This window comes from Borostomias antarcticus (assembly GCF_949987555.1).
Source record: "Borostomias antarcticus genome assembly, chromosome: 16".
In the NCBI taxonomy this organism is placed as follows: domain Eukaryota; kingdom Metazoa; phylum Chordata; class Actinopteri; order Stomiiformes; family Stomiidae; genus Borostomias; species Borostomias antarcticus.
In genome coordinates this window covers 25,122,947-25,136,057 of record NC_140249.1, presented here as the reverse complement: position 1 = coordinate 25,136,057, position 13,111 = coordinate 25,122,947, and the positions used below count along the sequence as shown (strand labels likewise).

At 47.2% G+C, this 13,111-nt stretch overlaps 1 protein-coding gene across 1 annotated transcript; it reads left to right on the top strand.

The window, feature by feature from the left end:
• The first annotated feature begins 6,061 nt into the window (after positions 1–6,061).
• hsbp1b (heat shock factor binding protein 1b) lies at positions 6,062–11,144 on the top strand. Its single transcript, XM_084450976.1, has 3 exons — positions 6,062–6,249; positions 8,044–8,110; positions 9,966–11,144. The coding sequence occupies exons 1-3, from the start codon at positions 6,205–6,207 to the stop codon at positions 10,088–10,090; spliced, it is 237 nt and encodes a 78-aa protein (XP_084307102.1). The 5' UTR covers positions 6,062–6,204; the 3' UTR covers positions 10,091–11,144.
• Positions 11,145–13,111: the final 1,967 nt, after the last annotated feature.

Below are 13,111 nucleotides of genomic sequence, written 5' to 3'. Positions count from 1 at the left end.
CTTAGAGAAGTGGAGAGGCTTCATTTAATTTTGATTTAAACTGAACATGAATTCCTGTTTGTTTTGCTATACTGTGGTGTAGACTATGTTCTCGACCTAGTCTGAAGCCTTCAACAGCACGTTAAGATGAATGTCTGCTGACGAGGCCTAAAAATATACCTTCAAAACAAGTAGCACACCTTCAGATTAAATTTAAAAAAAAAACTAACCCTAACCCTTCATATGAAATAAAACCACTATGACTCTTCAGCAAGTCTTGCCTATATTGAACAAACCCAAATACAACAAATGTCAATTTAACGAAATCCCCAAATGATGAAGCTGAATCTGACAGAACAGGAGGGAGCGTCACTGGGCTCTCTGACCTCTGACCCCAACCCTCACTGGGTTCTCTGACCTCTGACCCTAACCCTCACTGGGCTCTCTGTCCTCTGACCCTAACCCTGACCCTCACTGGGTTCTCTGACCTCTGACCCTAACCCTCACTGGGCTCTCTGTCCTCTGACCCTAACCCTGACCCTCACTGGGTTCTCTGACCTCTGACCCTAACCCTCACTGGGCTCTTTGACCTCTGACCCTAACCCTCACTGGGTTCTCTGACCCTCACCCTAACCCTCACTGGACTCTCTGACCCTAACCCTGATCAGCAACATGGTGAGTGAGCACTGAGTACCCCTATGGATAGGTGCGTATATATATACATACATACACTGAGAGAGAGAGAGAAAGAGAGCGAGAGAGAATGTTCATCCTGATACACACTGCCCCTCTGTGGAGAGAGAGTGATACTATGAGGACTATGTTGTCATGTTGCCATATTTTATTTTACTTAAATAAATGAGGGATATCTGAACTTGTCTTGCCACCAGCGTGACCCTTATCAGCCTGAATAGGGACGTGTATCGAAGAGGCCCTTCATCCTAACAGGGCTTAGCAGTACTCAGCTGTCGCCTCACAGCAAGAAGGTCCTGGGTTCGATTCCCGCTTGGGATGATGTCGGCACTGGGAATGCTCTCCCCAGGGTAGTCAGGTACTCAGGTGGGGTATCTCCCAGGGTAGTCAGGTGCTCAGGTAGGGTATCTCCCAGGGTAGTCAGGTACTCAGGTGGGGTATCTCCCAGGGTAGTCAGGTACTCAGGTGGGGTATCTCCCAGGGTTGTCAGGTACTCAGGTGGGGTATCTCCCAGGGTAGTCAGGTACTCAGGTGGGGTATCTCCCAGGGTAGTCAGGTACTCAGGTAGGGTATCTCCCAGGGTAGTCAGGTACTCAGGTAGGGTATCTCCCAGGGTAGTCAGGTACTCAGGTAGGGTATCTCCCAGGGTGGTCAGGTACTCAGGTGGGGTATCTCCCAGGGTGGTCAGGTACTCAGGTGGGGTATCTCCCAGGGTAGTCAGGTACTCAGGTGGGGTATCTCCCAGGGTGGTCAGGTACTCAGGTGGGGTATCTCCCAGGGTGGTCAGGTACCCAGGTGGGGTATCTCCCAGGGTTGTCAGGTACTCAGGTGGGGTATCTCCCAGGGTGGTCAGGTATTCAGGTGGGGTATCTCCCAGGGTAGTCAGGTACTCAGGTGGGGTATCTCCCAGGGTAGTCAGGTACTCAGGTGGGGTATCTCCCAGGGTGGTCAGGTACTCAGGTGGGGTATCTCCCAGGGTGGTCAGGTACCCAGGTGGGGTATCTCCCAGGGTTGTCAGGTACTCAGGTGGGGTATCTCCCAGGGTGGTCAGGTACCCAGGTGGGGTATCTCCCAGGGTAGTCAGGTACTCAGGTAGGGTATCTCCCAGGTCTTTCTGTGTGGTGTTTGCATGTTCTACCCGTGTTTGCAAGGGTTTCCTCCCAAGAACCCCAATATAAAAACATGCAGAAGAACAGATGCTCTTCAGTCCGGTGCCTGACCGGGACATGGACCAGGACCAGGACCGGGACCAGGACCAGGACCAGGACCAGGACCAGGACCAGGACCAGGACCAGGACCAGACCAGGACCAGGACCAGGACCAGGACCAGGACCAGGACCGGGACCAGGACCAGGACCAGGACCAGGACCTGGACTGAGCACTTGGATTTGGTCCCCGGGCGCCACTGATGGGGCTGCCCACTTCCCCTGGCTGCCCACTGCCCCTGGCTGCCCACTGCCCCTGGCTTCCCACTGCCCCTGGCTGCCCACTGCTCCTGGCTGCCCACTGCCCCTGGCTGCCCACTGCCCCTGGCTGCCCACTGCTCCTGGCTGCCCACTGCTCCTGGCTGCCCCTGGAGGACAGCTTGGATGGGAGAAATGCAGGGGACAAATTCTACTGGTGATTCCTGAAGATGCATGTGTGTTGTGTGCTACAGTATGTCACCACTCACGTGTGGACTTGTGTGTGTCACTTGCCGTTTAGCTGATTGAAGTAATAATAATAATAATAATAATTATTATTACTACTACTATCCCGTATCAATATATACAATCCATACTATACCACACTTTAAATCTCAATCAAAATTTGATTAAAATGATGTTTATTGGCCTGAAAAAGTGTTTACCTTGCCAAAACATTTGTAGAATGAACGACATTAAAAAAAAACATTTACACACCCCAAAATGACAAGAGGATAAAGAGGTGTTTGAAACGTTACACTATGAATAGTGATGTTGAAACTATATGCAAATAGGCATAGTGGGATCAGAGAGGGAATATATAATCAGATATACCTGCTTCACACATTCAATCTGGTGGTGGGGTCAGTTGTGTCCAGTCAACAGTCAGTCACCGTCATCAGGCTCATCTCTGAGGGGCCGAGCCTACAGGTGGGAGATTCACCATCAGATAGATAGATAGATAGATAGATAGATAGATAGATAGATAGATAGATAGATAGATAGATAGATAGATAGATAGATAGATAGATAGATAGATAGATAGATAGATAGATAGATAGATAGATAGATACTTGAATAATCCATGTAGGGGAAATCTGGGGTTTCATCAGTGAGAAAAAGCACAGTGGAATAAAGAATATACAAAGAGAAAATACATTATAGATTAAATTCACCACTCTTGACAGAATCAGTGCAGTTCAGCTCAGGACGTGTTTCTTCAGCACTGTCCACATGTTCTCCAGGGTTAGGGTTAGGCTTCTTCAGCACTGTCCACATGTTCTCCAGGGTTAGGGTTAGGCTTCTTCAGCACTGTCCACATGTTCTCCAGGGTTAGGGTTAGGGTTCTTCAGCACTGTCCACATGTTCTCCAGGGTTAGGGTTAGGGTTAGGGTTCTTCAGCACTGTCCACATGTTCTCCAGGGTTAGGGTTAGGCTTCTTCAGCACTGTCCACATGTTCTCCAGGGTTAGGGTTAGGGTTAGGCTTCTTCAGCACTGTCCACATGTTCTCCAGGGTTAGGGTTAGGACTAAGTCAGGACTTTGGGAGGTCCATTCTAAAACCTCAAGCCTGGTTTAGCCATTCCTTCAGGACATTTGATGTGTGATTGGGGTCATTGTCCTGTTGGAAGACCCAACCTTCTGGCTGATGATTTTAGGTTATCCTGAAGAATTTGGAGGTAATCCTCCATTATCCCATTTACTTTTTGTAAAGCACCAGTTCCATTGGCAGCAAAACAGGCCCAGAGCAGAATACCACCACCTTGCTTGACGGTAGGCATGGTGTTCTTGGGGTTAAAGGTCACCTTCTCTCCTCCAAACATGTTTCTGGCCATTGTGGCCAAACAGTTTAATTTTGTTTCATCTGACCACAGAACCTTCCTCCAGAAGGCCTTTTCTTTGTCCATGTGATCAGCAGCAAACTGGATTTCGTCCTGGTCGTGGAACCACCGACGAGCTCTTCACTCTCGCGAGGATCTTGGAGGGGGCTTGGGAGTTTGCCCAACCTGTCTACATGTGTTTTATGGACTTGGAGAAGGCTTACAACCGGGTCCCTCGAGAGGTCTTGTGGAGGGTTATGCGGGAGTATGGGGTGAGGGGGTCCCTACTTAGGGCCATCCAATCCCTGTACACCCAGAGCGAGAGCTGTGTCCGGGTCCTTGGCAGTAAGTCGTCTTCCTTTCCGGTGGGGGTTGGCCTCCGCCAGGGCTGCGCTTTGTCACCAATCCTGTTTGTGATTTTCATGGATAGGATATCGAGGCGTAGCCATGGGGAGGTGGGTTTGCAGTTCGGTGAGCTGGGGATCACGTCACTGCTATTTGCAGATGATGTGTTCCTGATGGCATCATCTGCCTGCGACCTCCAGCACTCTCTGGCTAGGTTCGCAACTGAGTGTGAAGCGGCTGGGATGAGAATCAGCACTTCTAAATCTGAGGCCATGGTTCTCAGCAGGAAACCGGTGGCCTGTCCGCTCCGAGTAGGAAATGAGTCCTTACCCCAAGTGAAGGAGTTCAAGTATCTGGGGGTCTTGTTCACGAGTGAGGGAACCATGGAGAGGGAGTTTGGCCGGAGAATCGGAGCAGCTGGTGCGGTTCTGCAGTTGCTTTACCGCACTGTTGTGACGAAAAGAGAGCTGAGCCAAAAGGCAAAGCTCTCGATCTACCGGGCTATCTTCGTCCCCACCCTCACCTATGGTCATGAAGGATGGGTCATGACCGAAAGAACGAGATCACGGATACAAGCGGCCGAAATGAGTTTTCTCCGGAGGGTGGCTGGGGTCTCCCTGAGAGATCGGGTGAGAAGTTCAGTCATCCGGGAGAGACTCGGAGTAGAGCCGCTGCTCCTTTGCGTCGAAAGGAGCCAGTTGAGGTGGTTCGGGCATCTAGTGAGGATGCCTCGTGTTCCAGGCGTGTCCGGCTGGGAGGAGGCCACGGGGTAGACCCAGGACTAGGTGGCGGGACTACATCTCCGCACTGGCCTGTGAGCGGCTAAAGATTCCCCAGGCAGAGCTGGTTGATGCTGCTAGGGAAAGGGATGTCTGGGGCCCCCTGCTGGAGCTGCTGCCTCCACGACCCGACCCCGGATAAGCAGATGAAGATGGATGGATGGATGGATGGACGTTGCTGTACAGTATGTATATTTTTGACCCAGCAGATTTGGTCACGTTTTCAGGAGACCCTTAATAAATAAATAAATCCATAAAGGAACCAAACTTCCTGAATGTTTTTGTCTGTGCTCCAAATCATCACAGAAATATGAGATTATTGGAAACTCATGATGCCATGACATACTGTTCTTTACAAGTGTATGTAGACTTTTGACCACAACTGTATATACTGTATATATATATATATATATATATATGTATGTATGTATGTATGTATGTATGTATGTATGTATGTATGTATGTATATATATATATATATATATATATATATGTATGTATGTATGTATGTATGTATGTATATATATATACACACACATCCACAACACGCACAGGAGCACTCAGGCACTGTTATAGAGTCTGATGGCCGCTGTTGAACCGTTCTGTATTGCACCTGGGTGGGAGGAGCCTGTGGCTGAAGGTGCTCCCCATCTGCAACACAACACCTTGTCATGAGGGGTGTGGCCTAAACAACCAGGAGCTCAACGCTCTAAAGACAGTGGAGATGGTTGTGGAACCTCCATCACTCTGGTTGACTGCCCAGTCGACTCCGTGGAGTCCTTCCACTTCCTGGGCACCGTCATCTCCCAGGACCTCAAGTGGGAGCTCAAAATCAGCTCACTCACCAAGAAAGCACATGCAGAGGACATACTTCCTGAGGGAGATGAAGACATTCAACCTTCCAAAGACATTCATGGTGCTCCTCTACACCTCCATCATAGGTGAGTCCATCCTCACCTCTCCATCACTTACCTGGATAAATAAATCAGATTCTGATTTCAATTCAATGTCAAATTGATTGTGGGAATGTGTATGACTCCTGTTTGTTGTGTCTCATTGGTTATCATCCAAGAAGCCACAATGTAAAATGGTGCAATGCTGCCACCTACTGGGCAGGACTGGGGACGCTTCCACCAAGGAACCAAACATCTGACTGCAGTGTGCAGTGCACTCTCGCGACAAACTCGGTCTCACGAATCGAGAATTGGAGGAGTCAGTCTCTGGCATCGCGAGACTAGAGAACAGCTGACCGAGCGATTGGGTGGTGCTTATTTGAGATCCTTCGCTAGCTTATAATCTTCCGTTTAGAAACTATCTGGTAGCTAGCTGGATAAAATAAGCCACAGCCCTGTAATCTAACAGTTCAGCATTAACTCATATTTCTGTGTTCGTACAAAGGGAAACCATGTCAGAAACGGATCCCAAGTCAGTTCAGGACCTCACCAACGTGGTGAGTATCTCGCTAGTCCTGCTAGCCTGCTAATGTGAGCTTGCTGGGATGGTTATCTAACGTGGGTTAGGGTTAACTAGCTGGGCTAGGGTTAGGGTTAGGGTTAACTAGCTGGGTTAGGGTTAGGGTTAACTAGCTGGGTTAGGGTTAGGGTTAGGGTTAACTAGCTGGGCTAGGGTTAGGGTTAGGGTTAACTAGCTGGGCTAGGGTTAGGGTTAACTAGCTGGGCTAGGGTTAGGGTTAGGGTTAACTAGCTGGGTTAGGGTTAGGGTTAACTAGCTGGGTTAGGGTTAGGGTTAACTAGCTGGGCTAGGGTTAGGGTTAGGGTTAACTAGCTGGGTTAGGGTTAGGGTTAACTAGCTGGGCTAGGGTTAGGGTTAGGGTTAACTAGCTGGGTTAGGGTTAACTAGCTGGGTTAGGGTTAGGGTTAACTAGCTGGGTTAGGGTTAACTAGCTGGGTTAGGGTTAGGGTTAACTGGGTTAGGGTTAGGGTTAGGGTTAACTAGCTGGGTTAGGGTTAGGGTTAACTAGCTGGGTTAGGGTTAACTAGCTGGGTCAGGGTTAACTAGCTGGGTTAGGGTTAACTAGCTGGGTTAGGGTTAACTAGCTGGGTTAGGGTTAACTAGCTGGGCTAGGGTTAGGGTTAGGGTTAACTAGCTGGGTTAGGGTTAGGGTTAACTAGCTGGGTTAGGGTCAGGGTTAACTAGCTGGGTTAGGGTTAACTAGCTGGGCTAGGGTTAGGGTTAACTAGCTGGGTTAGGGTTAACTAGCTGGGTTAGGGTTAGGGTTAGGGTTAACTAGCTGGGCTAGGGTTAACTAGCTGGGCTAGGGTTAGGGTTAACTAGCTGGGCTAGGGTTAGTGGGCTAGGGTTAGGGTTAACTAGCTGGGCTAGGGTTAACTAGCTGGGTTTGGGTTAACTAGCTGACAGATGGTTCAGGAAGGTTCATCCATCCGTTTGCTACGGACCTAGCTAACATAGTATGCTAGTATGAATGCTAGCTAGCTAACATAGTATGCTAGTATGAATGCTAGCTAGCTAACATAGTATGCTAGTATGAATGCTAGCTAGCTAACATAGTATGCTAGTATGAATGCTAGCTAGCTAAGCGTATATATCTACGTTACGTTAACAATCCAGTCAATGATGCTGGCAACTGGTCGCTCGTTGTGGTTGCTACCTAGCTAACCCTAACCCCTAACCCTACCTACCTAGCTAACCCTAACCCCTAACCCTACCTAGCTAACCCTAACCCTAACCCTACCCCTAACCCTAACCCTACCTAGCTAACCCTAACCCTACCTAGCTAGTTACAGCCAACTGGTCTGTGTGTGTTGTTAGGGTTAGGTCTAACCCTTGTGGTTGCTAGCTAGCTAGTTAGGGTTGGGTTAGGGTTAGGTCTAACCCTTGTGGTTAGGGTTAGGGGTTAGGGTTAGGTCTAACCCTTGTGGTTGCTAGCTACCTAGCTAGTTATATCAACTTGTCTGTGTGTTGTTCGTCGTGACAACCATGAACATCTCTGGTGGGTGGAGTCAGGGTTAGGGTCAGGTGACCAGCTGTTACTGATGTCTGTGGCCAGAGCACCAGAAATGCCAAATGACTAACATGAAAATGTAAATAAATACAGAAAGGTGGATTTCTCTCGTACTGTACCATATTTAAAAGCTAACCAACTGTAAATCTAGTTTGGCCCTCCACACACACACACACACACACACACACACACACACACACACTGGAGATGTGTTATTGTACTGTATTCCTCTCTCAGGCGGTTTCCTCCCTCTCTTCTCAGGTCCAGACCCTGCTGCAGCAGATGCAGGATAAGTTCCAGACGATGTCAGACCAGATCATCGGTAGAAATATCCTTTCAACAAACAACACTACAGCCTGCCAGTGCAGAAGTGTCAACAGTGTACATGGAGCCAGTAGAGAAGAGGGTTAGATCCAACCTAATCTTCACCCAAAGGATGTAGGTTTTGGGAATAAGCCTCGTCATTTGTTTATTACTGCCCAATCAGTGGAGGCGAACTCTGTTGTCCGCCCAATCAGATTCAGTCCAGACTATGTGAAGCAACAGCAACCTAGCAACTGCTCCGCCCAAGACGATTGTGACTGGTTCGAACTACAGCGTTTTTTCTCCCCCTATCCCCGAATGGTAATGAGTCCAACCATCTTTCTCCAGTGCTGACACAGCGTAAACGAAGTGTGGAGATAGGTCTGTTTATGCAAAACTAGACCCAGAAACTCTGTAAAGCCATGTAACAAGTCTTACACGGAAGAGTTGCCTCCCACATGATTTCATATGCTCACAGTTAACGATCTGTAGAATTCCCACTTTGAGAAGGATTTCAGAAGTTCGAGACAGCTTGAAAAAGATCTTCCAGTGAAGACGAGTGCCATTAATGAGTTTGGGTAAATGGAGCTCAAAGCAATCTTGAATACAATCTTGAATTCAAATCTAATTGTAATCTAATTGCTTCTCGCAAATCAAGGCAAGCGGTGACGGAAGTGGAAGGAAGGCTCGGGGTGGTAAAGGAAGAAGCTAAAGCCTCTTGATCTCCCCTACCCTAAACCTACCCTAACCCTAACCCTACCCTAACCCTAACCCTGTCTCATAGCAAGAGAAAATTCAACAGGCAGTTAAAAAGGATTGAACGTGTGCAATTTGTGGGAACCAACTCATCTGTGTAATATAACTACCGCAAGTTATAGAAGATGCTTAATTGACAAGGAGTAGTGTATGTCTGTGTGGGTTAGGGCCCATTTCCACTTGGACCAATGGAAAGTAAGCAATAACCCGCTCAACTCAGTCTGAAACAGTCTTTATTACACGGCTCTCTGAAATACTCGATTCTGATTGGACAGTTGCATGTTCTACCTGTGAATTATTTCTCAAATTATTATTTTCTTATATACTTGGCTGCGCCTCGTGCCTATGACCGCAGCTCAACCCGTGGTCTATTGGCCATATACCACACCCTCTCAACCCGTGGTCTATTGGCCATATACCACACCCTCTCATATACCACACCCTCTCATATACCACACCCTCTCATGAGTTATATACCACACCCTCTCATATACCACACCCTCTCATGAGTTATATACCACACCCTCTCATATACCACACCCTCTCATGAGTTATATACCACACCCTCTCATATACCACACCCTCTCATGAGTTATATACCACACCCTCTCATGAGTTATATACCACACCCTCTCATATACCACACCCTCTCATATACCACACCCTCTCATGAGTTATATACCACACCCTCTCATATACCACACCCTCTCATGAGTTATATACCACACCCTCTCATATACCACACCCTCTCATATACCACACCCTCTCATGGGTTATATACCACACCCTCTCATATACCACACCCTCTCATATACCACACCCTCTCATATACCACACCCTCTCATGAGTTATATACCACACCCTCTCATATACCACACCCTCTCATGAGTTATTGCTTCAATAATTCACCGGCAAAGAGCAATGCTCACTGCTGCTAAGGGCAACGCGTGTGTGTGGGCGACAGTTGAAAGTTGTCTGAAAGTTTTAACATTCTAAACAATAACAGTTATCCCTTCCTCACACGCCAAATAAATAACCATGAAACCATAAACATCGTTGTTCAACTACACAAATCATAACAGTAGTAAGTAACTAAGCTGTTTGGTTCCTTAACTGTTGCGTACTTGACGAGATGAGCACTCGCATCGATGACCTGGAGAAGAACATCGCAGACCTGATGACGCAGGCTGGTGTGGAGGAGGTGGAGGGAGCGGAGAACAAGCCCAAGGAGGGCCAGGAGTCCTTATGAAGATCACCATCATCACATAGAACACAGCATCTGACTGGACTGACCACTTCCACACGGACCTCTGGTTAGATCCCATCTCTGTAGAGTAGTTGATTGGTTATATCCCATCTTTGTAGAGTAGTTGATTGGTTAGATCCCAGATCCCATCTCTGTAGAGTAGTTGATTGGTTATATCCCATCTTTGTAGAGTAGTTGATTGGTTAGATCCCAGATCCCATCTCTGTAGAGTAGTTGATTGGTTAGGCGTTAGCAGGGTGTAGGTTTGGTTCCCCCCACCTCCCCCCCCGGTTCTCAACTGTACAGCAGGTTAGTCTCTGGTCAGATCTCTATTAATGAAGTCGAGACACTGATGCTGCACTCGTGTCACAGGTGGATAAAACTGCCAAAAATGAACCTCCATATACAAGACCCCAGGTGGAAATACCTTTCAGAATAATTTTGTAATGACGTACTTGTGCTTGGTTGCTCTTGCCTGGCACAGTGGAACCTTATGCACCGGCATACACAGCTCAGACTCTATAAGTATTTGAAGGGATTTCAAATGGTACTTTGATCCAGGTCTGCCAAATAGCGTATGGGCCGTTTTGTAAGTGTGGCAGCATGCTACTGTGGAATGCTGGGTAGGCCTGGGTGTGCTTCAATCATTCTACTGTGGCATGCTGGGTAGGCCTGGGTGTGCTTCAATCATTCTACTGTGGCATGCTGGGTAGGCCTGGGTGTGCTGTGGCATGCTGGGTAGGCCTGGGTGTGCTTCAATCATTCTACTGTCTACTGCAAAAACAGACAATACTGCAGGTTGCCAAGCAACGCAGGGTCAAGGGCATAATCTCCACAAGATTTCTTCCATTGTAACCATGACATATTGACTTGTTTTTGTTGTGTAATGCTTTTTATATAACTATTGTAATAAAAGTTACATTTGTTAGGTAGTGACTTACAGATTTGTTATTTGTAAATGAGGACTCCCAGAAGCCCCACTGTACACAACAGTAGATCTATATTGTGTGAAGATTTTAGTGTAATAAGCGGCATTGTGTGTGTGCCAAGTGTGAAATTCGACTGAATTTGTTCTATTAAAGTATTTAATAGTGTTGCTGTCTGTGTCTGTATTTGAAATGACAAAGCAATAGGAAAACCATCAGTTTTATTGCCAGCTAGTTTTTACACATACTAGGAATTTGTTCTGGTCAGCTGGTGCATAACACTGATGGAGACATTGCATTAGACATTAGTACAGGGACTAGACAGGACAGTGGAAAATACAAAATGGTGTGTAATTTGTAGTGTGTGTACAATGTGTTAATGTGTGTGCTGTTGTGATGTGTGTGTGCAGTGCGAGCTAATAAAGAAACAAGCCATTGAGCTCTGAAATCAGACAGACCTGCGTTCCAGGTCTGCCAAAGGAAACCAGGAAATACTGACCCAGCCCCTCCCATGTGAAACCAGGAAATACTAACCCAGCCCCTCCCATGTGAAACCAGGAAATACTAACCCAGCCCCTCCCATGTGAAACCAGGAAATACTAACCCAGCCCCTCCCATGTGAAACCAGGAAATACTAACCCAGCCCCTCCCATGCAAGCCCCCAGGATCAGCTTGGCGCATTGAAGCCACCATGGGCTTTCAGGCCAAGCTCGGTATTGCAAGTCACGTGACGACATGCGGCCCAAGACCCTTATTTCCCATGGTTTGTGGATTATGATAGATAGGGCTAGAAAAGGAAAACAAAATTTTTCTCGGTATCATTCAGCATCAGAGACCAATCTAATCAATATAAACTTTTAATTCAATGGGGTTTTGTTTGTTTTTGAAGCCACCAATACCTGTAACGAGCCCATTTGAAACATGTGCTGTGCACGAGCCTCGGGGACGCTGGTCGCGTGTTCGTGAGTCCTGCGAGCTCGGCGGGAAACACGTCACCATAGGAAGACCCGCCCTACTCTGCCTCTGATTGGATAGAAAGTCATATGTAATGACGTCGGCTAACATTAAATATGCTTTTAGCAATGAAGCTGCTATGATCATGCTAATCATAGATATGAACGTATGTCTATGATGCAAATGATCATGACATGTGGTTACTTTAGGACATCGTTGGAAAAGATCTAGAGGGTAAGTGGGTCAATGTTGAATAACTTAGCTAACATTATCTAATGTTACATTTCTTTATATTAACATCAACTATATTGATAGGCTAGGGAGCTATGCTAATGGTAGCTAATGCTAACGGCTTAGGGTTAACGTTAGTTAGTTAATGCTAACGTTACGTTCGGAGTTCTCAGATGTATTTCAATTTTAACATAATGTTGAGCATGATCAATGTGACATTGTTCATACATTGATTACAGTCTGTAATCTTGTCTGGCATTATTTAGCTATAGTGGGCTGATGCTACTATAGCATTTGCCACATTATACATCAAATTAATCAAGCATAGTTAGTGTTATTACCTGAAGGCATTATTACCATTGCAAGTAAGCATGCCATGTATAAGCCATGCCTGGAAATCAAATTAATAGTGTAATTCCTCCCCATCATAGCTCATTGTACACTGATATAATCATTCTCCTTGCCTTTGCTAATACTCATCTCTTTTATCAAACTTTGTGCTAGGAAAGAAATCTGGCTGTGATTCGTCGCTAGTGCTCATCCAGGCTGTTGTCATCTCCCGCCTGGACTCCTGCAACTCCCTACTTGCTGCCATCCTGCAGCGTTGGCCATCAGACTCCTGGAGAAAGCTGCTGCTGACCTGGTGTTCAACGGCCCCATGCTCTTCCACAAAACTTCCCTACTCCGTTCTCTGCACTGGCTCCCTGCGCTGTCCCATCCAGTTTAGGACTGTGGTGCAAGCCTACAGGGCAAATGAACAGCTCCCTCCGACCTCCAGGCTGTGGTCAAGCTCTGCTGCCTTGAGGTGATTGGTTCCCCAGTTGCTCCAAGCCCCCCTATGGCAGATTGTAACAGCCATGGCTCTTTTCTGTCCTGGCCTCACAGTGGTGGGAACTGTCCACTGATGTCAGTA

Excerpts from the sequence above, each read along its gene's own strand:
- hsbp1b (XM_084450976.1), top strand. The coding sequence starts at position 6,205 with ATGTCAGAAACGGATCCCAAGTCAGTTCAGGACCTCACCAACGTG. Across the intron at positions 6,250-8,043 it reads TTCAGGACCTCACCAACGTG|GTCCAGACCCTGCTGCAGCA; the intron begins GTGAGTATCTCG and ends CTCTCTTCTCAG. Across the intron at positions 8,111-9,965 it reads AGACCAGATCATCGGTAGAA|TTGACGAGATGAGCACTCGC; the intron begins ATATCCTTTCAA and ends ACTGTTGCGTAC.